The following is a 27,282-nucleotide window of genomic DNA, read 5'->3' on the forward strand; positions in this document are numbered from 1 at the left end:
AAAAGATAGCTAAAAGGGTTAATAATGGCAAATAATGGTGGTAAAGGTGATGAAATTAGATTTTAAAAGTAGCAGAAGTGGCTTAGAAATGCCAAAAAATTGAAAAAAAGTGGCAAAAAATAACCAATGAATGGTAAAAATGGGTTAAAGTGGCAAAAAAGTGCATATTAAGTTGTGAAGGAGGGTTAAAAGTGGCTGAAATGGTGTTTAAAGTGGCAAAAATAGGTGGACGTTTGGTGAAATGGAATGAAAATTGATGTTAACTGGTTAAAAAGGGTTAGCTGAGGCAGAAATAATCAGAAACTGGCAAAAAAATTGTCATATCAACTTGTGAAATGTGGCTTAAAAAGTGGTAAAAGAGTTTAACAGTGGCAATAATGTGTCAACAGAGGCACCATTAGGCAGAGAGTGGCAACATTTGTTTTAGAATTTGCAAAAACAGGCAGAAAAAAGTGGTGAAAGGGTTTAAAATGGACAAAAAATTGGTTTTTAGTTGCAGAAATATGTTAAAATGGGCAAAATTGGTGGTAATAAGTGATAAAAATGGGTTACAATTTGGCAAAATTGGTGCAAAGTGGCAACAGTGTCATTCAAAAGTGTTCTTAGTTTTTTTGAGGCATCTGGAGACCCCCTCTCAGTGTCTCGCGACCCCAAATGAGGTCCTGACCCCAACGTTGAGAACCCCTGATTTAGGCTACAGACTTATGAACTCTGCAGAAATGAAGTACCAATGAGGAGAAGAGGAAAAACAGAAGTAAAGGAGCGCTACGTGATAAATGGTGAACTTATTTAGAAATGCAGACAAAGCTGGGCTGCCATCAGAGCTGGTCGTTACAGCAGGTTTAAGACCTACTGATGTTTTCAGATATAAGGCAGACATTCACAGTGACTTTAATGATTAAAACATGAATGCTTACTCCTAAACGCTGTCCTCACTGCATGCATGCAGGTATGTTGGCAATGTTCAGGTACCAAGGCGTTGTCAACAGATCAGTGCGATTTACAGAGTTTGAAGACTCATTACACTATTGAGCCTGATAATCCCAGAGAATGGGCCTTTTTGCCTTAAAAATATCTGTAGCTGTGTTGCAGTCGCTTACTGTGACTGTTTTTACTATAGATCAGGGGTTTTCAAAGTATGGGAGAGCGATCCTCTCCTAAGAAGAAATTAGTCTTTCAGTGGATCTCCACCCACAAAAACGATTCAAATTGAAAAAATAAAAAATTAAACAACAACATTTCAAACATTTATATCTAATATTTAAACATTTTTACATTAATATACAGTGCTTAACAAATTTATTAAACCACCACCCAAAGTCAGGTTTATGCCACAGCTCTCCTAAATTAACAGCACTGGTAATTACCAAAATCATTTTTGATGTTTCTGCAATGGTTAATACACCAATATGTAGAAGCTCTTTAACCCAAATGATATTTGTAATGCTAAAATAGAATTGTTATTGTTATCCATGAATTTTCAGATTTATAAAAAAAACTGAAAAAATATTAAAGCACATTAATATTTCTTGATTAATATGTCAAATTATAGTTATTTACTTGCATTCCTGAACAGAAAAATGAGTTTTAGTGCTTGAACGTTATGCTTGATTCATTTCTGACTTCTCAGAGAAGCCCAGTGAGCCGGCTCAAATTTGAGTGAATTCAGTTTGAAATTCCTCATTCCTGTTCAAAATGGTAAAACATGGAGAGCTGACTGAAAATGAAAGAGTCCGCATTAAAGCACTTCATGATGCTGGATGGTCTCTGAGACTAATATGACAGGTGGTCTGATAAATTTGTTAAGCACTGTATTTTGGATATTTTGGTTCACAAATGTCCGCTCACAAACATCTGCTTTTCCCTCTTATTCAATTCTAATGCCATTTTTTTTCTTTTTGCCACTTTTTCCCCATTTTTCCACTTTTATCCCATTTTTGCCCTTTTTCACCTTTTTGCCCTTTAAGGCTACTTTCATCATTAAATGTCCCTTTTTTCCATTTTATTTTGTTCATTTTTGCAGCGTCTTTTTAATACTTTCCCCCTTTTTGCCACTTTTTGTCCATTTAAGCAACCTATTGCCATTAAATACCACTTGTTCCCTTTTTTTCAACATTTTTGACTGCTTTTTGCCCATTTAAGTCACTTTCCACTCATTTTTGTCACTTCTTGCCCATTTATGCCACTTTCTGACCATTTTTTCCACTTTTTCTCCTGTTTTTGCCCATTTTCACCCTTTTTTTGCTGCTTTTTGACCATTTTGCCACCTTTAACCTATTTCAATTGCTACTTCAAGCTTTTTTTGCCTTTTTTTTAACCTCTTAGATTGTGGCTCTTTCAAAGGTATTTTTCAACAATTTTGCTCTTTGGTTGAGGGTGGAGTAACACTGCTCTATAGCATAATCCCTATAGTAATTATAAGTCTATCCGTTTTGCTTCATGCACCGCAGAGGTTCGCAAAGCAAATCACATTTTTCAGGTTTATGGGTCCACGCCTCCCCTGAGGCTCTGTCCCCCCATCCCCCGGGGAGGCCCACCTCACACTTTGAAAACCACTGCTATATATCATGGAAATAAATCGAGATTGCATTGTTAAAAAAAAATAAAAACTCTCTTAGTACCAAACAGTAGGCAATCTAAGCTCTAAAAAAGCTTCTGATTCTTTATTCTGTCTCTCTATTAAATATATTTGTAAGTGTTTAAGGGTAAATCCAGCTAATATGGGCCAGTAACCTCTTTTTGACTGAATAAGTCGTGCCAATAATATTAATATTAATATTGTAATTATATTTTTTAGAAATGAACACAGGCCTTTAGAATTAAATATATACTGTGAATAAATATAAATAATAAATGTATATATATATATACACGGGCTAGGTTGGTCCTAGGTGCACAGGAAGCTTTATTTTGAAGGCCTTTTATCCTCTTAGCAGTTAAGCCTTTCAAAATCACACCGGTCAGCTGCCATGATGGAAGCCACAGGGGCTCTGTATATCACTGTAAACCAATGCTATAAATCAACATGCAGAGGGTGACAATAACTGTTAATGATGTCTGATGACAACCAGATAGATTCAGAGGAAGAGAGCGAGGAAGAGATCAGCGAGAGAGGACGGAATGGTTCTTTTTTCAGCACTTTGGTTTCAGGTTGGTTATTTTAGGTTTTTGAGACCAGTTTAAAAAGAGGCCAGTTTAATAATTCCTTGTTAAAATGTAAGAATAGACTTTCACTTATAAGTAAAGGCGGTTAGTTTTACTTGTAACACTTGTTCAAGCTTTGAAACTAGGGACACCAGAGAGCTGCGGAGCGTTGCTACGAACGACCGTCGCACGCTGGTGACGTTCTTTGTTGACGTTGTCGTCACAGAATGCGACGCTCTTTGTAGTCCTGGCTGAACCATCAAAGCTGGAGTTAGTTTTTTGCCCATGATTAGCTGCTGAACACCCTATGAATCTGTGTTTAATTATTGTATTACTACATTTAACATGACTGTGAAGCGTTAGCATGTATAAGAACTATATAATTACGACTCTTATCGCGTCTGTTTGCTAGCCTAGCCTAGCCTAGCTTAGCCTCTTAGCTGAGCGGCATTACTCAACATCAGGGATGAGTCTGAATGAGGAAGCAGTCTGTTCCTGGACCACCTAGCAACCACAGGGACGACACTGCCGTCGTTCATGTGTTGTTTAACTAAACTATCTTAGGTTTCACAGGTTTTCTCAGAAACTGCCTCCGAAGCGCCCCCAACATGTTGAACATACCGACCCAGGCGTTCCCTGCTCCGGGCTCCCAGCAGCGGGTCGCTCCGTCCGGACAGTCCGGGAGAAACAAGGTGAGAATAAGAGAGTCTTGTGTCTGTTATATGAAGAATATGGCAGTGACAGAGGAAGGGCGTTTTCATTTCTGAAACATATGCATGACCACAGCACACTTAAAACGTCTAAACATCAGTTAATCTGTAATTTACCTGTTATTATGATGATGAGGATGAAAGTGATGAAGATGTGGACTCAGGGTATCAGTAATTTACCTGTTATTATGAGGATGATAGTGATGAAGATGTGCACTCAGGGTATCTGTAATTTACCTGTTATTATGACAATGAAAGTGATGAAGATGTGGACTCAGGGTATCTGTAATTTACCTGTTATTATGACAATGAAAGTGATGAAGATGTGGACTCAGGGTATCTGTAATTTACCTGTTATTATGAGGATGAGGATGAAAGTGATGAAGATGTGGACTCAGGGTATCTGTAATTTACCTGTTATTATGAGGATGAGGATGAAAGTGATGAAGATGTGGACTAAGGGTATCTGTAATTTACCTGTTATTATGAGGATGAGGATGAAAGTGATGAAGATGTGGACTCAGGGTATCTGTAATTTACCTGTTATTATGAGGATGAAAGTGATGAAGATGTGGACTCAGGGTATCTGTAATTTACCTGTTATTATGAGGATGAAAGTGATGAAGATGTGGACTCAGGGTATCTGTAATTTACCTGTTATTATGACAATGAAAGTGATGAAGATGTGGACTCAGGGTATCTGTAATTTACCTGTTATTATGAGGATGATAGTGATGAAGATGTGGACTCAGGGTATCTGTAATTTACCTGTTATTATGAGGATGAAAGTGATGAAGATGTGGACTCGGGGTATCAGTAATTTACCTGTTATTATGAGGATGAAAGTGATGAAGATGTGCACTCAGGGTATCTGTAATTTACCTGTTATTATGAGGATGAAAGTGATGAAGATGTGGACTCAGGGTATCTGTAATTTACCTGTTATTATGAGGATGAAAGTGATGAAGATGTGGACTAAGGGTATCAGTAATTTACCTGTTATTATGAGGATGAAAGTGATGAAGATGTGGACTAAGGGTATCTGTAATTTACCTGTTATTATGAGGATGATAGTGATGAAGATGTGGACTCAGGGTATCTGTAATTTACCTGTTATTATGACAATGAAAGTGATGAGGATGTGGACTCAGGGTATCAGTAATTTACCTGTTATTATGAGGATGATAGTGATGAAGATGTTGACTCAGGGTATCAGTAATTTACCTGTTATTATGAGGATTATAGTGATGAAGATGTGGACTCAGGGTATCAGTAATTTACCTGTTATTATGAGGATTATAGTGATGAAGATGTGGACCCAGGGTATCAGTAATTTACCTGTTATTATGAGGATGATAGTGATGAAGATGTGGACTCAGGGTATCAGTAATTTACCTGTTATTATGACAATGATAGTGATGAAGATGTGGACTCAGGGGGAAGCAGGGATGAGGATTGCTCCCCGATGATCCATGTTTAGAAAAAAAAAGCCATCATGGTGCTTTTTGGATGCCTTTATGTTTGAAAGACATGATGAAGGGCTTCTTTGGTGCTCTGTGTGCTCACCTGGAAGAACTACATGACCCTGTCACTGTGAAAATAAAAACCCTGGAGTAGAAGTAAAAGGACTTGTCTTTAAATCTGTTTGAGTAAAAGTTAACAGTCATTCATTTAAAGTTTACTCTAAGCACTGAGACTCCCAAAGGGCTTGTGTAGTGACATGTGATCTTTCCTTAATGTGCAACAAAAACAAGAGGATATGGATCTTCAACCAGGTTGTTAATTGTGGCTTAATCCAAAGTAAAATGCACAGCTGCTTTAGGTGGAGATGTGGAGTCATTCTCCCTCTATGTGCTGCTGACCACCATGAGACCTCAGAGCCAAACTAACCGGCACACTTTCATGTTTCTGCCAGAAAATCTAGGCCTCCTCATTTTGGCTTATTGTTTATTTTATAAAACCCAGTACTTGATGCTTTTTTTAAATTAAGGGAAGTACAGTACTTCCCCCAAATTAGACTTACACTTACTCATATTAAAGGCACTCAAAAAGTACAAGTACACAGAAAAGCTGCTCAGTTACAGTAAAATGAATAGTTGTTGTGAGTTTCTTTCCACCTCTGGCTATAAGTAGGTTAGAAAAATGAAAAAATTGTCCTCTTTGGTGCCAGTAAATTGACAAATCGACCTCCCTGGTGCTAACCTGACATGTCAGATGGACGTGTTTCACACGTCCATCTGGGAAAGTTTTGATAGACAGCATTTGGAAAAGGGCAGAGCCTTTGAAAAAAAAAACTCTGAGGGTGATTGGATGAACGTTTTGTCTGACATCTTTACAGGCCAATCAGATCAACAAAACACGTGATGTAGCCTCTACCGAGGTGCACATGCGCTGCTACCGAGGAGTAAATCATGGCGACTGTAGACATGTAAGAACACGACTTTTGTCGTTTTTGAAAAGAAAACAACTCACTGCTGTTCTTTGGTTCAGACCATTTGGGTCCACAAGAGAGTTTATACTCCAACACTCTCTCGTGGACAAGTTGTGACCTGCACATTCACCACTCTATGAAATAATAACGTATAATTGTCTAACATTACGACACATGAAGCAAATACTCTGAACTATACCTTGAGTAAACCACTGGGTGGAGTGACAGTGCAGCAGCCATGTCTGGAGTGTAGTTCTGGCTTTGCATACAACTTTAAAACACCTCCGTCTCGTAATGTTCCATGATTGTTTCATAGCGTGGTGAATGTAAAGGTCACAACTTGTCCACAAAAGCATTTTGGAGTTTTTGGATTGTGTATTTGATGAGTTTGATGAGGGAAAGCCAGGGTACCATAAGAATCCATTGCGTTGGCAGAGCAGCTCCTAACTCGGCACCGCCGATCTAAAAATAGCTTGCATCGACAACTTAAGGTAACAAACCTATTAGTAAAACTATAGGGATTATGGCAGTGGGCAAATTTGCCAAAATGTTGAAGTATACCTTTAAGAACATGCCCTGTGTAGCTCATGTCCAGTAGTGGAGATATACAATGCAGTGCCTCTGTATCAGGTTGACTTTGTTACACCTGTATTACAACTCTCTGTGCTCTGGTTCCCAACAGTATACACCAGGAGCCATTTAAATAATTATTCTTATTATTTTGCACCTGCCTCCCAAGCATCCTGAGTCCGCCTTTGATAAGAATAACAGTATCTGTATGCAACCTTTAAAAAAACGTAGTTTTGCAAAGGCAGAAACTGTACTGTCACTGACTCTGCAAGCACTGTCTTCTCAGGCCAACTGTCCCAAATTCAAAGGGTCTCGATGGAAATAGCCTTTTAATTTGACCCTTAACTTTGGAACAACCAGGAGGCCCCTACCGGAGGATCTGAGGGTCACAAAGGGGCAGCATTTCAGCATTTTGGGCAGGCTTCAAAAGTGATCAGTAGAATCATAAAATCTGTTTAAAGCAGACATGGAATCGCTGGAGAGACTTAAGGAATGATGTTGTCTGTTAAAACCATGAGGATAGCAGCAATAAAACCAGTAAGAGGCCTAGCTGAGGCGTTCTGGACCAGTTGGAGTTGGGAGAGTGATAAAGAGGAAACATGTTCCTGGATCCCTCAGCAGTATTACATAATAGATTGAAAATATGACTGTATCTAAAACAACCCTCCTGAGTACATAAAAACAGGTGGGTGGTATTGACAGACTGTTTAAGCAGCTAATCAGCAAGATAAGAAGAATTTAGTCATCAGCAGTCGGCCCTACAGTACCAAAACTACTAGTTAGCTGTATGCTGACCAGTGGTATGTCTGGTATCACTGAGCATGTTGACAGCTGTACCAGCTGTGAGCTAGAGCAGGTGCTGCTGTATGAAGCTGTCAGAGAGGTTCCTGAGCCAGGTTACCTGAGAGCAGTGTTAACTTTAGTGACTGAAACTATGACTAAAATGTTCAGCAATGACCTTTTTCCATGAGAAAGAAGACTAAGATGAGCTAAAAACAGGATCTTAGATGACAAAAAAATGATGAAAAGTAAGCTTAGTGTTCATCAAGGAGACCAAAATGTAATTTAGTTTTCCCCAGACACTCAAAATCCATGATATTCTTACATACTGGTGCAGAACTTGAGGGGACTGTGGCTTGGTGAATAGAGTTGCTGTCTTGCAATCGAAGGTCGTGGGTTCAAACCCCAGCTCCTGCAATAACAATGTAAAAGAAACAAAACAAAAAGAACCTCTGCCTGACAGCACTGCAGCACTGTTATTTATGAATCTGATGAATGTATCTGCCAACTGTTGTCACATATACTTGAATATTATTATGAATTAAAGGTAAATATGTACATAACTGATGTGTTAACCATCAGGTGGCGCTGAAGCCTGGCCACAGTCTGATGGACTGGATCCGCTTCGCCAAGAGTGGAAAAGATCTGACGGGGCTCCGAGGACGTTTGATCGAAGTGACTCAGGACGAGCTGCAGAAACACAACACAAGAGACGACTGCTGGACGTGCATACGAGGTGAGTCTGGTTTCAGTGGCATGCAGAGGATCCTCGATGTCAGCTGGAGGATCCTTGATCACCACTTTGTCTTATGGTTCTCTTTGGAGAGGGGAAACCAGCCACTTCTGACCACTAAACCAAAGCAGGGGACCCTCACAGAAGCAGCGTCTTCTCCCCTGATAAAGGGTGCATGAGTGCGTGTTAAAGAGATTGAAGTACTTTACAAAGGAAGACAAGCTATGTTAAATCTTGTTTTATTTCCTGGAAAGCACATTTACTTAGCTAGAAAAATGCTAAATTTACAAAGCTTTGTTTTTAGAAAGAGCCAATGCCCAGCACTGTTACACAGCGTAAATGAACTATCGCATCATTTAAACCTCTTATTTTAAAGTAGAGATGGACAATATTATCAGCCTGATATCGATATCTGCAGATATCAAAATTTCTGCCGATATTTACCACTGATATTTTGTCTGTAAATATCAGCATATATCAACAGTAAAATTAGGCCATATTGACAAATAAATTAGTTGGGTTTTAAGCTGTACCAACAGAGCTGTGTAAGTTAAGAGCTTTTTCTTTATTCATTCTTGTTCTTTAGAAGGAACCCTGCATGATCAGACAAGTTCATCTTGTTGGATAGATATTTGTATGTCTTGTATGTGTATTGAACTAAAAACTCACTAGATATCTGCATTTTGAGTCATTTGAGTTTATAAACTCACCAGGAGACCGCCATGTTTTGGTCCGCGCTGGCACTGTGATGTCACTGTTCTGCAGCTCTCCTCACCGTTCCTATGCAGTAACCGCTGTTTCAGACTGGCAAGCAGTGTTAGGGCTGCATCTCAGAAACACTGCACATCCACACACAGAGAATTTTAAAATTTGAGGTCTCTTCTGTTTTTTCTTTGCAGTTATCTGACAGGAAAATGATGAATACAGAGCCATATTTACCTTGTTGTAGCAGATATTTAAATCCACATGAGTAGAAAATGTTTGAAATGTTTCTTGATGAACCAGATGAAGGCCACGAGCTAAAATGCGTCTGTTTAATGAAGTTGTTCCCTGAACTTCTACTCTTCATGAAGCTTTCTGTTTCCACACAGTTCAGGTAAAGATAAACAGTATTAAAAGCACTTCCAGTTTGCATTTTTCAAAGTAAAAGTCCACTTTAGCATTTCTTTGGAGAAACTCCTTTTGTATGTACATAATAATAATAATAATAATAATAATAATAATAATAATAATAATACATTTTACTTGAGAGCGCCTTTCCTAGCACCGAAGAACACTTTACAAGAATAAAAACACAATAAAATAACACAATAGTAAATAAAACCAGCAAACAAAGGGGCACAAATTTAAAGTGAATCAGGGGAATTTACAGAGTATGTAATTTGAAAAAGATGAGTTTTGAGACGGGATTTAAAAAGGGGTAAAGAGTCCATGTTCCTGATGTCAGGTGGGAGTGAGTTCCAGAGTTGGGGAGCAGAGCGACTGAAACCTCTGCTCCCCATGGTGCTGAGACGGGCGGAGGGCACGGTGAGGTGGAGGGAGGAGGAAGACCTGAGGGAGCGAGAGGAGGTGGCAATGTGGAGGAGATCAGAAAGATACTGGGGGGGCAAGGTTGTGGATGGCTTTAAAAGTGTACAGTAGGATTTTGAATTGAATTCTGAATTTGAACGGGAGCCAGTGGAGCTGCTGGAGGACGGGGGTGATGTGGTGGAAGGAGGGGTTCTAGTGATGATGCGGGCAGCAGAGTTCTGGACCAGTTGAAGCTTGTGAAGGGATTTGTGAGGGGCACCGAAGAGGAGTGAATTACAATAGTCTATACGGGAGGTGACGAGGCTGTGGACCAGAATAGCAGTAGTGTGAGGGAGGGGCGGTGACGATTGATATTACATAAATGGAAATATGCAGACGGGGTTATGTTATTAATTTGAGAGTGGAAAGAAAGTGAGCTGTCGAGGATGACACCCAGACTCTTAACCTGCAGGGAGGGGGATACTATGGAGTTGTCTATGGTGAGGGAGAAACTGTCAGTTTTGGATAAAGTGGATTTGGTACATACAGCTTTTATTTTGAAAAGCTCCTGTCATGCTTCCACTAACACTGAGTCCAGCCACTTGTAGGGACGTTTATTGAGGTAAAACATAGGAGGAATGACAGAGCTTTGACAGCAGAGACAAAAAACCAACACACAGTAAACTCATGTCATCAACAGCTGCAAGCAGTAAAACTGTCTGAAAAACAGTTACTGCTGGCAACAGCAAGGAGCTCATAGGGAGCGCTGCAGAACTGTGATGTCACACTACCAGCACGGACCAAAACATGGCGGCCTCCCGGTGAGTTTATGAGCTCAAATTTACTCAAAATGCAGATATGTGGGATATTTAGGGAGATTTTTAGTTTAATATACATTAGAGCCATACAAATAAGATGAACTTGTCTGATCATGCAGGGTTCCTTTTAAACTCTGAAGAAAAAAGTTTGTTTCTTTTTTCATCCTCAAACCTGAAATGTGTTTTCAAAGGACTGAATTTTTAGTAATGTAAAACATTTTCAAATATCATTATCAATATTGGTATCGGCTAAAATGAATCTGTAAAAATTGGCATATTGGATATCGGCAAAAATCCAATATCGTGCATCCCTATTTTAAACATACGGCTAGCTAGTGTAAGGAATATTGCTGTATAACAGGGGTCATCAACTCCATTTTCACAAGGGCCAGCTTATTCTTGGCTGACGCTGTGGGGGCCGGACATTGAAATAAATAGAAATAAGATCAATATTTTCATCTAATTAAATATTCTTGTAAAAATATTATGTCCCTCCAAAATGAATGAAACTTCTAAGCATTTAACAGTGAGAGCTGTCCCTATCACCTATACTGCAGCCAGCCACAAGGGTGAGATTTAGGTATTTTAGCTACATGTTTCTGGTGCCACTGTGATTTCTATCACTTAATTAAATGCTGAATTGCTGTGTTGTGATTGGCCATACATGCAGGACAGATCATCTGTGAAGATTCTCAGAGGGGGAAATTGCACCCTCAAAGAGCCTCATGTGGAAAATTGATGCAAAAAAACTGCTTTAATCAAGATAACAGTGACGAGTATTTGTTTACCATGTTAAACTACAGAAGTGTGCTTCTGGTCTGATAAGTCACTAGGTTGATGGTTTTATAGAAATTTTAGTTAAAAAAAAACAAATTTAAATTTTCTGAATTTGATAATCCTCTTGGGGCTGGATGGGAAGCCATGGGGGGCCTGATGTGGCCCCCGGGCCTCCAGTTGATGGTCACTGCTATATAATGATGCCACAGTGCACTGACTCAGGCTGTGACACAGCAGAAGGAATTGATCTGGGTCCAAAGTGTGTATTTCATCTGAAGTGTATTGTTCTCAGGGATGGTCTACAATGTGACGCCTTACATGGATTACCACCCCGGAGGAGAGGACGAGCTGATGAAGGCTGCAGGGATAGACGGCACTGAACTGTTCGACCAGGTAGGAAAGTCAAACATGGCTCCTTTCTTCCAAAAATTACAAATGTCCATTTGTAGGTGTTAAATTCAGAAGAATATTTCCTGAAAGTTAAATAGAGATAAAGATTAACACTTAAATAATTCATGCAATTCTGAAATGCACCTTTGTAGATAATTTTAGTGCTGATTTATTGAGTATAGATTTGGCAGAGGTGCTCTCTCCAAGCTAACATCCATTATCTATAATGCATTATTGATGCACTGCTGATCTAGAAAAGAGATTTGTTATCAAGCAGATGTTTGAGCTGTTGGACTGGTCTCACACTAGAAGTAGGAATGAAAAAGCACCAGCGCTGATTTTTACAATCATTGCATCTCTGCTGTTTATGAATTGTGAATGACAGAGGGAGTACTGTGAAGTGAGCTGAATAACCCTGGCTTTCTGTGAGTAAGCTGGCTAAACAAAGCCTGAAGTTGTCGTTGGGGATACTGGGCACCACAAGGCTGATTATGAGCTCCATGTAAACTCAGGCTTTCTGCCTCAGGCTGTGTACACTCACCTCTGCCTTTTAAAAGAGAGAGTGGCTGAGAGCTAGCATCACATGGCTTTATCAGGGGATCCTGACCTTGGAAACGCTCCAACTTCTTTCTTGAAAGGTTGACCTGATTTAATATGTCATGTTACACAAAGACTAATGAATCTGATTGCTGGCCTTTTTATCTGTGTGAAGACTTTAAAGTCACTATGCCTGCACTCTCCTGCAGCTTCAAGCAGATCCTGGACCTGGGGAAGTCCTTGCTGCAAGGTTTAATAAACAGAGAGATGACAAATTAAAGGGCAGTCTCAAAGTGAGGGTATTGAGTGGCTCTGTTTAACTGTGTGGGGCATTTTAAGCACATTCTAGGTCCAGTTGTCCTCTTTAATGTGAGCCTGGCTAATGTGAATTTTACATTTCTGTTCTTAGAGTTTGATGCTAATTGTTGGTTTTATCATGCAGCATTAGCACTTCTTATTAATCCTGTTTAGTATTAGTCTCTTAGTTTTTACTTTATCATGATGCACTTTGGCCTGCAGCTTAAAGTAAATCATTAAAAGCATCTTTGCTATTAACCTCATTCTGTCATGTTGTTGTTTCTGCACAGGTCCATCGCTGGGTGAACTATGAGTCCATGCTAAAAGAGTGCCTGGTGGGCAGGATGGCGACCAAAGCCCCCGCAGTTATTAAAGGTAGACACGCTGAAAAAGCAGAGTTTAATCCTGAGATTTCACCTCCTAAATCCTTGGGAAATCTGGAGATCTGACCAACTGTTAGGGGTTTAAAATGCTCTCTGCCGTGCTGCAGCGCACTGCACGTGTTTACTAACACCCCGTTATTACCACACTCATGGGCAATTGTGCCGGGGTGGGAGGGCCCTTCAGTGCTGCTGGCCACCCTAGTATTAGTATTATTATTATATTAAACAGGTTATTTTAGGGACAGCTGCAATGATTTTGTTAAAAACAGATATTTATTACGGATTTATTGACTGTAAATAACAACCATATGTAGGCAGGTTTTAGTCAGGACCAACAGACCTACACCAGCTCCAGGCTTTTCTCTGGTCATCCTCATTTCATAAATTCTAACGGGTGTTTGAAGGACTAAACTACATTTATAAACTAGTATTGACATCAGTTTCAACTAGGGATGCACAAAACTGGATTTTGATATCCAACATGACAATATTTAAAAATTAATTGTAACGGACACGACTCAGAGTTAAACCCTTAGGGCTCACAGCTATTTTTTTCACCATCATTTCTTGTCTGGACTTTTTTCTTTAACAGCTTATAAAACATCAACCCTGTGGTGCACAGTCTTGTTTTTCAGGACAACGTGGGCTTTAAGAATATATCTACTACAGTAATGTCACTACATTTTTGAAAAAGTTAAAGGACACTAAAGACAAAAGAAAAAAACAAATTGGAATTTGAAACTCAAAGATTTTTATTGATTACACACAGTAAACAATAGTAACTAAGCATTTTCTTTGCACAGACTTGTTCTCCATCTCTTGGGGACACAGTGAAAAAGTAAATATTCTGTGACTAACAGTTTTCAAAATATCTGCATGTACACAAAAAAATTCCATGCACTTTTTTTGCAGTTAGATTCATTTGTGCCATTGAATTTAAGCAGTAGAGACGGAACATCTTGCTATTGGAGGACAGCCCTTCCCACAATGCATTGCATGCAAACAGTGCCCTCAACAAATATGGCACTACCCACCAAAGAAACCTAAAGTAGATGTTCGAAAATAGATTATAAATGGGCAAAAAGACGCTTATTGTCGTGTTTAATGCCGTGGATTTAATCTTTAAAGACCCCGAAAAGCCACCAAAGTTCCAGGCTAACTAGAACGTTGTCCTTTAGGGCTACGGAGACATCAGGGGTAGTAAACGAAAAGCAAAATAGTCAGCTTTCAGAGGAAAAAAGAGTGTCTATGACTTATGGTTCATAAGTTATTAACGTTTTTATAAAATGTGTCACTTCTTGTTGTATACGACAACACCGTCCTCAGAGATCCCAGACAGTCAGCCAAGTTCTGGGCTCACTAGAAAATGTTCTGTAAGAGCTACGAATACATGAAGAACATAATTAGAAAGGCACAACACAGAGCTTTCACAGGAAATAACAATTTAGTGTCTATGACTTACAGTTCAAAAGTTACCAAGCAATTTACAAAGGGGTGTGCCTGCGGCGCGTATCTGTGCCACGTGAGCTCTAAGGGTTAAGGATGAACAAATTAACAGAGACAATTTTTAAAAGTTGGGCTGTATGATTTGGGAAAAAAATCTAATGCTAATTTTCTCCCAAATACTGTGATTTGATAAACGGTAATTCCTTAAGTTCCTCTTCCTATGAACTAAATCACTACATTATAACCATCACAGTATGAGATTAAACTAAGCCTGAACAACTCTGAAAAAATCTAAGATCTAGTTTACTCTGAGTCCAGATATCTAGGGAGGTTTTGTCCGATACGCATCTCAGAGATACAAACATCTATCTAGTAAGGTGAGTTTTTCTGAGCATGCAGGGCTGTTTTTAAGGACAAATCATCACCCAACAGTCTTAAATGTTCAGTCGTAATCAGTGTTAATTTTGTTGACTAATTTTTTTCGTTGAAGTTTTCGTCAATAGCCTTTTTTCCCCTGACGAAAACTAGACAGTAACTAATGAAAACAAGTGCACATAGACAATAACTAAAACTAAATTAACTGACATTTTAGTCAACAAATAAAAACGAGACGAAAATGTTTGACAGAGACTTTATCCAATCAGACCTAATTTCGTCATGTAGAAAGTAGGGGCAATTTAGGCATATATCCAATCACAGCTACTTTGGCTGTGTGGAAAGGTGGGATGAGATATGGGGGAGATCCAATTACAACTGCTTTTGCTGCGTGGTGGCGTGGTAAGTTGGGGAGAGATCCAGTCAGTCAACTAAATTTACTATAAATTTTGTCAACTAAAATGTTGGGAATTTTCGTCAACTAAAACTAAAACAATTCAGATGACTAAATAATGACTAAAACTAAAAGATATTTTTGGCAAAAGACTATAAAACTAAATTGAAAAGGGCTGTCAAAATTAACACTGGTCATAACCCAATGTTTTAATGAAATACAGGGCAGTTTAGACTTGAGATGTAAAAAACGACATGAAACAAAGAGATGGAGACATGCCCTTCAAAATAAAAGCCACAAACCATTGCTGGGCACATATCAGACACGCTAAAAATGGCTCCACAACCCAGTTTGGATCCTGGGGTCTAGGATCTTAGGAGTACTTTAAACCAATGTAATGCCAAACTGCTGCAAACACACTTATGTAATTTAAACAGTCTGTAGGTGTTTGCTTGAAATATTTGGAGGATTATAAACAAGACATTGATCAGAATTAGGCGTCTAGGACCTTTATTTTTGGTATTGAAGTTTAAAATTCTGGTATCCTGACAGTCCTGGATTTAAAGCGCCAGATCAACATGAATTTGAATCGTGAAGGTCTGTACTGGCCTCATGTTTTCTGAGATCAGATCAACCTCAGACAAAGCTTTATTCTCAAATAAAGCGTTCATTTTTCCTTTTTTTTTTTTTTTTTTTCAGCCATCATCCCTCCTCCGCCGCCGACCGGCCTCGCCCTCGCCCCGCCCATGTCTGTGGCTCCTCCGCCTGACAAAGATTCTCGGCCTCGGTAGGAAGCACAGAATATCATCTACTGACAAATGTGATGATGTTTTAATGGTTAGAACTGTCTGTGTGTGTCTCTGGCTGTAGGTACGACTGGTTCCAAACCGACGTCACTGTTCATCTGGTGGTTTATGCCAAGAGGAGGGTAAGTCCTTGCTTCAACATGGAGACAGATTAAACAGAAACTAGAGATGTTCCAGAGCTCTCCAGTATCAGAGCAATGATCTGACTGACTGCTGTGGAAAACTGGAGCAGTATCTTAGCTCTCCAGTACAGGATGGTAAAAATACAGCCTCTATGTGACTCTTAACGTCGGCTCCCTGCTGATTAGTGTGAGTTTTACTGCTGTATACTAAAACGTCAAAACTTTAGATCTTCGTCACTACTGTGCTAAAGCGGCTAAATCCCACACATGGGCTGGTCGATTCCGTTTGTTTTGTTTATTCTGTCTTTGGGAAATTTCTCACATCTTTGGAAGGCTGCTTCCCAACTCTGCTGCTGCAGCAGCTCCGTCTGTTCTCCTTTGTTTGGATGTGAAACCACCGTGCTCCTTCACCTGATGAGCCTCTATGCTTTATCAGGTTGCTTGTATTGAAGTTGGCGTCAGGACACCTTCCCTCAGAACTACAGTCCCTCCCAGTGCTGACATTGAGCGTGCTCCCTTTACACACCTCCAATGACCTCTTCTTCGTTGCTCTAAAAACAGACGTTTTTATGTGTGCAGTGGTTTCAAGCAGGAAAGGAGAACACTAACGTATGGCATGGCTGAATGAAGCGAATTATAAAGTGAAACAGAACTGTACTTAGGGCTGAACGATTTAGGAAAATAATCTAATTGCGATTCTTCACCCAACATTGTGATTGAAATTTAATGTGATTATTCTTCAGGTTCCTCATCTTATAAACCATTCTGTATTATAACACACAAAACTATTTCCCCCAGAGATTTATATCCAATCTCCCAAAATGTACAAATAAATGTTCATAAATTCTAAGAAAAACCTGCCCCACCACCCAAAAAAGTCAAATTCCCAAAAAATTTCTTATAATTTCATCAAATTTTCATAAAAATACTAAAAAAAAAATCAAAGAAGAAAGTGTCTTATCGCAATAATTTTGTCCTATATTGCAAATTTGAAATGAATTGAAATGAAAGGAATGACGATTTTATGGATTTTTTTTATTTTGAAGCAGACAAAAATATACAAAAAAACAAGGAAAGTAGGAACTTTTGTCAATTATTCTAGAATATATTGGCACTTGAATGTTTGCATTATATATAGAGCAAAACACCTCTACCTCAAAAAAAATGTATTAAGCTGATATTTCAAAACACATTTCAGGTGAAGGAGATATTGCACCCTCTGCGGTTTGAAAATTGCAGTTGGTCACATTGCGATTTAATCTACATTTTGATTAATTGCCCAGCCCTAGTACTGGTGCATAAGCATGTGTCCTCGCTTAAACAAATACCTGCAGGATCAGACGTTTTTTTGATATCAGAATATCAACAACACTAAAAGAAAGCCTCAGAAATCATCCTCTCCCTGTGCTAATCCCTTACTAACATGCGGACCTAAAGCAGTTTATTTTTATCAAAGTCTGATAGAAGTCTGAATCTGCTGACTCCTGTTTCAGATCCCAAGCTCAGGCTGCACCAACATCGACCTGGAGGCAGGCGTTCTACGAGTACAAGTGCTGCTGGGAAAAATGTCCTACATGATTCATTTACGTGAGTGGATATGTGACATTTGTTTTCCATGCCTTAAACCAGCGGTTCTCAACGTTTTTTCAGTGATGTACCCCCTGTTTACCCCATAAACAGCGCAAATTCAAATTGGTCAAATTGGTGTAAAGTGGCGACTGTGTCATTTAAAAATATTCTTAGTTTTTTTTTTAAGGCATCTGGAGACCCCCTCTCAGTGTCTCGTGACCCCAAAGGGGGTCTCAACCCCAAGATTGTGAGCAACTGCTCTATTCTGTAGAAATGTTGTGATGATAACTGCAGGTCCATTTAGAGCTGTACAGTACTGTATTCATTCCAATTCATTCTGACGGCTGCCCTCATCATCAGAGTCATGTGATTGCCCTGAACCTATACCCATCTAAACTCTGTCATGGTGATTGAGCTTGTGAAGGTGCGTGATTGGTCGTTGTGTTTCAGGTCTGTCTGATGAAGTGGAGGGAAATGTTTCTGGTAAGAAAATCTCCTGATTATAAAGAGAAGTCGGCAGTATCTGCCTGCTCTGGCTTAAGCTCTAAAACTGCATCTCCTTTCAGTCCACACTTCATTCTCTGTGGGGAAAATCCAGGTCACCATCCGCAAACAGACCAAAGGAAAGTGGACGAGTCTGGGGCAACCGCTCGAATTTCACAACACATTTCTACGCAGAAAAGACAGAGGTGAGACCCCAGTCAGAGAAATTACTCTGATTTAGGTTTTTCAATAACTGTCACCATTTATTGAAACATTAATATTTTATTTCAGAACTTTTTATAACTCTGATTTAGACAAGAAAATGGTTTTAAACAGTAACCAGTGGTTTTCTTTTCCAGCTCCGTATTACCGGGACTGTGTGCTGCTGTCAAAGACTGAAGTGAATCACAACACATACGTGTTCAGATTCCAGCCCCCCCGAGGGTCAGTGAGGCAGGTACCAGTGGGGCAGCACGTCTACCTCAAAGCAAACATTCAAGGTGAGAGACAATGCTGGAAACTCTGGCCTGTGGGGTGGAGCTTCTCCTCTGGATCAGAAGAATGGTACGCTTCTCAGCCAGTCGATCCTAGAGCACCAGTTCAGAACGTTGCTGCTCTCTGTTTTCTGAAATTATTTAGATGTTTTTATCTAATGGACTCTGCACACAAGCCTTCTCCGTAATCTGTGTGTTATGAATGCTCTGTTACTGCCAAGTGTTGTAAACGCCTGCAGGATTCCTGAAGTTTGTGAAATCAAAAGCCAAATCAGATAATGGGTTTTTGGTAAAGTGGCATTTCCGCTTCCTGTAATGAAAGTGTTGTTTCATTAAAATTTGGTCTGATTTCAGATTCAGAGGTGGTGAGGCCGTACACTCCGGTGGATCAGAGTCTGTCGTCTAACACCTCAGTGCAGGATTCAGACCTCTACCTCATGATTAAAGTTTACCCTGAAGGAGTTCTCACTCAACATCTGAAGCATCTGAACATTGGTGAGTAGGATTTTAATCCTTGCTATAACCAAGGTAAACAACTAATTACCTAACAATGTTGAGTTCAGGTGGGGGGCAGGTAGTGATTTCTGTGCTCTGCTGATTCCTCACGTCTGTTCTTCACTTCCTCCTCATATCTGACGTGTGTGCATCATCAGTCACATGACTGTGGTCTACACACATCTGACCTCTAATATCTGGTCTTATGAGGTCCATGGGGCTCTGTTGTTTTTGTTCTCTCAGTGCTGTAGCTTACTGCAAAGATGCTGTTGGTTAGGTTTAAGGTCTAAAGCCGACCAAACGACAGTCGTGGCAGCCTCAGCTGAGTAGCAGATGATCCACGAGGAACAGAGAGAGAGCTACATGTGGAGGGGAGAAACTGAGGCCTCGTTTACACGACGACGTTTTGCTTCATTTTCTGTTTTCGTTTCCAAAAAGTTCCACGTTCAGACCGCAACGTTTTCAAAACGATCTCCATTCACACAAGACTGCGGGAAACACCAAAAACTATGTAGTATACATGCCAGGCCAGTAGATGGCGTTGTGATTAGTCAGAATCTGGTACAGACACGAAATTCATCTCCACTGATCCAAGTGATGGTGAGGTAAATCAATATTTTGTTGGAGAACAGTTACATTTACAGTTAAATTCCAAAGAGTGAGGAGCACGAACAGTACACTGGTATCGGCCATCTTTGTTTTGGGCTTCCCATCCGCGCATGCATTATAAGCCTACGCGCGCATGGATATTTACTGCAGCAGTAGTGAGCATGTCCGTTTTCAGAAAGTGCCGGTTTCCCTGTTGACATGGAGACGGGGGCGTTTTGAAAAACTTCCACTCTGGAGCCCGTTTCCGAAAAGTTCTGTTTTCAGGCACCAAAACGCCGTTGCCGTGTAAACGGACAGCCAAAACGCTACAAAACTTTTGTGTTTTCACGCGAAAACTGTAAATGGGGCATGAGTCTCAACAGACAAAAACTTAAATCCCCCGAAGATGAAAATGTATCATCAGTCTCTAAAGTCGAAGCCTTCCTCTCATTGAAGCTGTTTCATTTAGAGGCTTTTGCGGACCGTTTGCCTTTACCAGCTACCATAAATAGGGGATTGTACTGATGACATGCCAGCAGGACACGCAAAAAAAAAAAAAAAAAAAAAAAAAAACGATGGAAGCCTGGTCTGTTAGGAGTGTATGAAACGGGAGAAAAACAGACTAATATTTGCATTAATTGGGGAATTTTGGACTTGACAGAGAAACGGGCGTCTGTAACTTTTTGGTGTTTAGTGTACCAAACCAATCAAATCAATCAAACTGGACCAGCTGGTGGAAGCGTGGCTTTAGATTATGCAAGTAATGCAAGTCATGATGATTCTTGGACAGATTAAATCCATTTTAATAACCCTGATGGAGAACGTCACATTAATCTAATGTCACATTTCCTGGTATGATGTGAAAATGATTTGGGAGTCTGCTCATGTATCTCTCCTTCCTCCTAGGTGATCACATATCTGTTAGCAGTCCAGAGGGCACCTTTAGTCTCCGCCCCCTTCGTGATGTCACACACCTGTACCTTATAGCAGCAGGTACAGGGTTCACGCCGATGGCTCGTCTGATCCGAGCAGCTCTGCAGGAGTTTGACTCGATCGGGTAAGAATGACTCCCAAACTCCGATCAGGTCAGGAGGAATGTTGATTTTTCTCCTGATTTTCTGCCATCGTTGTCAAAAATCTACTTTCTCCATCAACAGCCCAGGTTAGAAGAAAGCCCTGGAAGAATCCTGTTTGATTATAAACTTTAATGTGTTTGTGCCTGCAGACAGACCAAGCTGCTCTTTTTTAACCGTGGAGAGGACGACATCCTGTGGCGCCGTGAGCTGAGTGAACTGGCTGCTAACAATGAAAGGTACTGATGTCTGTGTTAGGACACAGCCTGCATGTTATTTATTATAAACCAGTGTAACAAGGAGGGGAGTAGGGCTGGGGAGTTTATTGTTACTGATACTCCATTCTGATTCAAGTCCCACGTTTTTTTTATGAATCCAGCAGCCAAAGGTACCACCTTTAGGTTTGATTTGATGCATAGTGCTGATGTGCTTAGAGCTTATGTCCCCTTTTCAAGAATAGATGTATGTGTTTGCATTGCTGAAATAATAAAATGCCGTTATGTCAGGCTCAATAGCAGTATTGATACACGAAAACGTCAGGTTAGAAATGGCACCTTTAGAACTGTGTCAGGATAACAAAGCTGGATGCTCCCTCTCCTCTGTAGTCTGCAGGACACGGTGTCTGTGGTTTCATCTGACCACAGAACAGTTTTCCATATTTCCTCAGTCCATGTTAAATGAGCTCTGGTCCAGAAGATGGCAGCGTTTCTGGATCCTGTTCACATACGGCTTCTTCTCTCCATGATCCAGCTTTCACTGTCATTTGTGGATGGCACGGCCAACTGAGGGCCCCTTCAGCCTTGTCCCTGGAGAGATTTCTCCAGAGTCTCTGGATCCTTTGATGATATTATGGACTGTAGATGGTGGAAGATTCAAAGTCTTCACCGTTTTTGCAACGTCATCACACGGAGCATTCACTGTTGATGATGATGATGATGATCCATTTAAACGTCAGCGATCAAGATCACAATTTCAGTTTTTGATGACATGAAATAGAATCATAGGTAAATTAATTCAGTGGATGATAGTTTGGCGTTTTAATTTCATAATGAAGAGGTTAAATCAGCCCTGAGATTAACCCCGGCACACACTTGTCTGAATATTTGGCAGACTCTCCTGTACACACGGAGGATGTAAGGTGTTTGTTATCCTGTGAGCTGTTGTGACTAAAACAAGGGAAAAATTTATTTCACAAACCAAATAAACATCTCTCAGTCGTTAAAGCCTGACTTTGCTAGAAACTGGTCAGAAATGTGGACTGGACTGGATTTAACATCTTTGCACTTTCCTTTGGTTTGGTTTGCATTCATACTGCTCTTGGTCAAACGGACCAATCCGTCTGAACACCTACAGCCTCTGCCCGCTAGGGGTGCTGTTGTCACAAACAAAAGGTGACCAACAAAAAAAGAAGGCGTAGAAGAAGATGAAACCAGAACTCCATCTCCTTCTGTCGGTCTTTTCTTTCACATAAACAATGAAAAAACATCGAATGTCTCTGGGTTTCTGCTCTTGCGTTGGGGCATCATGAGAAAGCAGCAAGGTGGTGAGCTGTCCAGCATGTCGTTGTTTACATGGGACGAATAAATCCGCACCAAGTACGATGTGTTGCTATAGCTACACAGCCACCAAGCGAGGTACCGATGTGTGTTTGAGTGCACCAGGGTTCGTTTGGAAGCGGACCAAGACCCCCTGTTTTCAAGCGGACCAGAGTCCGCTTGTTTGGTTTGCACCAGAGTCTCCAAACTCCAAACAAACCGGACTATCCGGTAAAACGGACCAGAGTTTTTTTACAGCAGACCAAAGAGCTCTGGTCTGAATGTGCCCTTAGGCTCAAACGGGCCCTGCCAAGGTATGGATGGCCTTGTGTGAGTCGCCCTAAAACGTTCCTTTTATACCCAGTGATGTGACTGACCTGTTGAGAATTAACTTAATTAGTCTCAAAATGCTTCTCCAGCTGTTTTTCATGTGTACCACTTACTTTTCCAGCCTTGTGTTGCCCTGTCCCTTCTTTTTGAGATGTGTTGCTGCCATCAAATTCAAAATGAGCTAATATTTTTTTCCTGAATTGTAAAATGTCTCAGTTTAACATCTTTGGAACTGGGGTTGTATTATTATTTCTGTGTCAATGTGTGTTCCAGGTTCCAGGTGGAGTACGTCCTCTCTGAGCCTCCTGAGAGTTGGACGGGACGGACGGGTCGAGTGGACGAGTTGATGTTGAAGGATGTCGTCGTCAGACCAGATGGCTCCAAATGCTTCGTCTGTGTGTGCGGCCCCTCTGCCTTCACAGAGCTCACCATCGGGTTTGTAATACCACCTTGAATTTACCCCACTGTTCCCGTGCTCTGGGACGGAGCATCTTCATGATGTCTCTGTTCACATCACTAAACCTTCAGAAACTGCTAATGCTCCGTTTTAGTTGTTTCAATGGTTTGCTGTACAAAAACAAGTAGGAAAGGTGGTACAGGACCGGGAACTGGCATAAAAATCCCACTGTTGAGTAGGGCTGGGCAATTAATCCAAATTAGATTAAATCACAATATGGCCTGCTGCAGTTTTCAAATTGCAGAAGTTGCAATATTTCTTAACCTAAAATTTGTTTAAAAAAAAAAAGATTAAATTAAAAAACCATTTAATAGAAATTTTGTTTGGCAGCAGCAACAGATTTTATGTTCTACACATCATTCAAACATTCAAGAGTCTTATTTAGAATTTTTACAGAAGTCCTTTTCTTGTTTATGTATATTTATTTTTTAATCAAAACACAATTAATATTGTAAAAATCCCTTCAATATGGCAATTGATAACAAATTTGCAATTAGTACAAAAATCTCAAAAATAATCCCTATTTTTTGATCCTGTATAGCAGGGGTTCTCAACGTTGGGGTCAGGAACCCATTAGGGGACACGAGACACTGAGAGGGGGGTCTCCAGAAGCAAAAAAAAAACTAAGAACACTTTTGAATGACACTGTTGCCACTTTACACCAATTTTGCCTAATTTTAACCCATTTTTTTTTCACTTCTTCCCACCAATTTTGCTCATTTTAACACATTTTTGCAACTTAAACCCCATTTTTTGTCAATTTAAAACCCTTCCCACCACTTTTTTCTGCCTGTTTTTACCACTTCTAAACCAAATCTTGCAGCTCTCTGCCTATTAATGGCTGTGTTGACACATTATTGCTACTATTAACCCCTTTTAACCACTTTTTAAGCCACATTTCACAAGTTGATATGGCTATTTTCCCCATTTTCTGACTATTTTCTGCCTCAGCTAACCCTTTTTTTGCCAGTTTATGTCATCCCATTTCACCAAATTTCCACCTATTTTTGCCACTTTAATGCCATTTCAGCCACTTTTGAATCCCCTCATACCACTTAATATGCCCCTTTCTGACACTTTAAACCATTTTTGCCATTTCTGGTAATTTTTTGCCTCTTTTATCTAATTTTTGGCATTTCTGATCCATTTCTGCTACTTTTAAAATCTAATTTCAGCATCTTTACCACCATTTTTGCCATTATTTACCCATTTTAGCTTTTTCTAACATATTTTAATTCTGTTTTTAACAAAAGGATTTACATTTTTAAGAGGGCTAAAATTTGTTTCTTTGATAAAAGTGGTTATTATTCAAGTGAAATCTAAAATACCACAGCTTAACTTTACAATGCACCATGATTTTTGCTGGCCCCCAGTTTGGCAATCTCTCCCATTTTCCCCCCAATGGGTGGCCTTGTCTCCACATGACTATTCTTGATTGTTCATGGTTGTGTTCAGCCACCTTCAGGTACAGTGTAGGTCCCCGGTCTCTGGCACCTTTATTTTGGGGGGCGTTGGCTGAAAAGGTTGAGAACCCCTGTAGTATAGTGCAGGTTACAATATAGAATGAATTATTGCTTGTGTTGAATGAACACATAAGATGAGGAACCTATGAATAACATATTAAATCGCAATTGCAATATGGGGAAAAAAAGTGATGCAGACACATGTAGACTCAGCACACACCAGGCCTTTACAGTCAGCAGAGACTCAGTCCTAAGTCCTGGACTTCAGCCACCTCCTTAGTCTCTCTGTGTTGTCATTCCAGGTTGTTGAAGCAGCAGGGCTTCAGTGAAGAGGAGCTCCATGCTTTCCAGGGCTGAAGACTCCTGGCTGAATCAGAAACCTCCACGCTGCTGAGACTGAGTGTGCCTGAGTGAGAGTGGGCTGGTATTTGTATCCCCGTGTTTGTGACCAATGAAAGAGTGTTGTAATTCTATGCACTGAGGGTCTGATCGTACTGAAGAGCCGAGCTTTTATCCTGAGCTGTGTGGGAAAACCACATCTATTACTGTTTCTGCTCCATGTCTGCTGCTGCTGCGTCTAAGGGGAGAGTGATTTTTAAACCAAGGCTCTGTTTTTTTAAGACTTCCTTATCCTGCAGCAGAAACCGGCTGTAATGTCTGCAACAGCCGTTTCTGCTTTCATTGAATACAACTTTTAGTGGCCAGTCATTATCAAGTAAAATCTAACAGCCACTGCAGCTTTAGACAAAGCCATGAGCATCAGAGATTCAGATCTCTCAGAACCCAGAACTTTCTGTCTGCAGGCCTCAGTTTAAAAATAGCAGAATGCCCCTTTAAAGGGTTAAGAGAGCTGTAAATGTGGTGAAGTTATGTTTATTCTGTAGTTTCTATTGAATGAAAATGAATGGTGAAATGTATGCAGTATATATTACATATAGTATATATTTCTGACACTTCTGGATGTTTCTGCTGCTGTTTAATAAAAAAGCATCATGTTGATATTTTCAAAGGTCTCCTGTTTTTGACAGATGGGGGTCTTTCCTCTTTACCCTTCATGGGGGAACAACCAGATACAGGAGGAAGTCTGTGAACCCTCTGAGATGATCTCCTTTCTGCACTAACTGATCTGATCGGCTTCTAAGTCACAAGTACAGACAAACATAACGTGCTTAACCTCATACCACACAAACAATTACAACATTCAGTGTCTTTATTGAACACAGCCATGCTGCGGAAAAAAGGTAAGAGAACCCTAATGACTCTAAAAGAGCTCAGTGGAGTCAGGAGTTAGCTCACCTGAGGTCTGTGACCTATAAAAACACTCGGACTGTCACAAGAAGCATCTGCTGATGGGAACCATGCTTCCCACAAAAAGAGATCTCCTAAGACAGGGGTGTCAAACTCATTCACAGAAGGGACGGGGTTCTGAATTAAGGTCTAACCTGAGGGCCTAACAGGGTCCACGTTAAACCAAACCGTCAACCTCGTTTTTGCAGATAAAACATTTTAGGGAAAAAATAATCACGGATGATAAATGAAAATTGACAATTAACAGTGCAAAGGGTTAAAACACAAAATTAGGTGTTGATTAGATTAGATTATGATTTTAAAAGGCAAATATATAAAAAAGAAAGTCACAATCATGTTTTAAGGCCAAAATATGACTTGAAATTTAAAATTGTGAATCTAAAATGTCAGAATATGAGACAAAAAGTTAAAAATCCTCAATTGCAAAGGTCAAAATATGAGGTGAAAAGTCAATTTTATATAGAAAAAGTCAAAATAATAAATTGACAAAGTCAAAATATGAGATAAAAAATCAAAATAATAAATTGAAAAAGGCTAAATATTCCAGATCATAAATGTAAAAGGTCAAAATATGGGATAGAAAGTAAAAATGATAAATTTAAAAGGTCAAAACATAAGATAAAAGTCCAAATTATAGATAGAAGTCAATTGTGCTATGCAAAATTGAAAATATGAAATGAAAACACAAATGAATTTCTTTTAATCTGATTATTTTTACTCTTTATATTTTTGACACTTTTAAGACTTAAGGATATTTTAAATCATTGAAGTTTACATTTTTATACTTAAGAAATCTGCAGACCTCATACTTGTTGGCCAGTTATAATAAAAAATTTTAATGGTCTTGCGGGCCGGGTATAACTGTACCACGGGCCGGATTTGGCCCCCAGGCCTTCAGTTTGACACTCTCGCCCTAGAATGACAGCTGAAGGCTTAAAGGAGTCACTGGAACAATCACCATCTCTGCTCATGAGTCTACCACACGCTAAAGATGGAACAGGCATGGCTGCCATGGCAGGTCGCCTCAGAGGGAGCTGCTGCTCTCCTAAAATACATCACTGCATGCTTGAAGTTTACCAAGAATGCCTTGACTCTCCACAGCACTCCTGATGAAACTAAGGTTGAGTTGTATGGGGAGAACATGCAGAACTATGTATGACATAAAAAGGGTCCCACACACCAACAAGAGAGCATCACCCCCACGGTGAAGTACGGTAGAGGGGGCATCAGGGTTTGGTTCTGCTTTGCTCTCTATACTCTATACT

General features: G+C 40.0%; 1 protein-coding gene across 4 annotated transcripts; it reads left to right on the forward strand.

Annotated features, from left to right (window-relative positions):
- Positions 1-3,031: 3,031 nt before the first annotated feature.
- LOC121514289 (cytochrome b5 reductase 4) lies at positions 3,032-25,708 on the forward strand. 4 transcript variants are annotated; one of them, XM_041794428.1, is made up of 16 exons: positions 3,032-3,150; positions 3,709-3,836; positions 8,218-8,371; positions 11,765-11,865; positions 12,987-13,071; positions 15,994-16,081; positions 16,165-16,222; positions 17,716-17,809; positions 18,242-18,274; positions 18,358-18,480; positions 18,634-18,774; positions 19,123-19,263; positions 20,758-20,908; positions 21,077-21,163; positions 23,063-23,224; positions 25,012-25,708. In XM_041794428.1, exons 1-16 carry the CDS (start codon positions 3,051-3,053, stop codon positions 25,064-25,066), a joined length of 1,701 nt encoding a protein of 566 aa, XP_041650362.1. In that variant the 5' UTR covers positions 3,032-3,050; the 3' UTR covers positions 25,067-25,708. The 4 variants fall into 4 exon arrangements, with proteins under 4 accessions (XP_041650362.1, XP_041650363.1, XP_041650365.1 ...); XM_041794429.1 differs by having other exon boundaries at positions 3,718-3,836; XM_041794431.1 differs by lacking the exon at positions 3,032-3,150 and adding an exon at positions 3,358-3,414 and having other exon boundaries at positions 3,718-3,836.
- Positions 25,709-27,282: the final 1,574 nt, after the last annotated feature.

The sequence above is a fragment of the Cheilinus undulatus genome, linkage group 8 (assembly GCF_018320785.1).
Source record: "Cheilinus undulatus linkage group 8, ASM1832078v1, whole genome shotgun sequence".
NCBI classification, from domain to species: Eukaryota; Metazoa; Chordata; class Actinopteri; order Labriformes; family Labridae; genus Cheilinus; species Cheilinus undulatus.

Bases quoted from the DNA above. Each gene is read 5' to 3' on its own strand.
- LOC121514289 (XM_041794428.1), top strand. From the start codon at position 3,051: ATGATGTCTGATGACAACCAGATAGATTCAGAGGAAGAGAGCGAGGAA. The intron at 19,264-20,757 runs GTGAGTAGGATT...CCTTCCTCCTAG, and splicing joins TCTGAAGCATCTGAACATTG to GTGATCACATATCTGTTAGC. The intron at 23,225-25,011 runs GTTTGTAATACC...TTGTCATTCCAG, and splicing joins TTCACAGAGCTCACCATCGG to GTTGTTGAAGCAGCAGGGCT.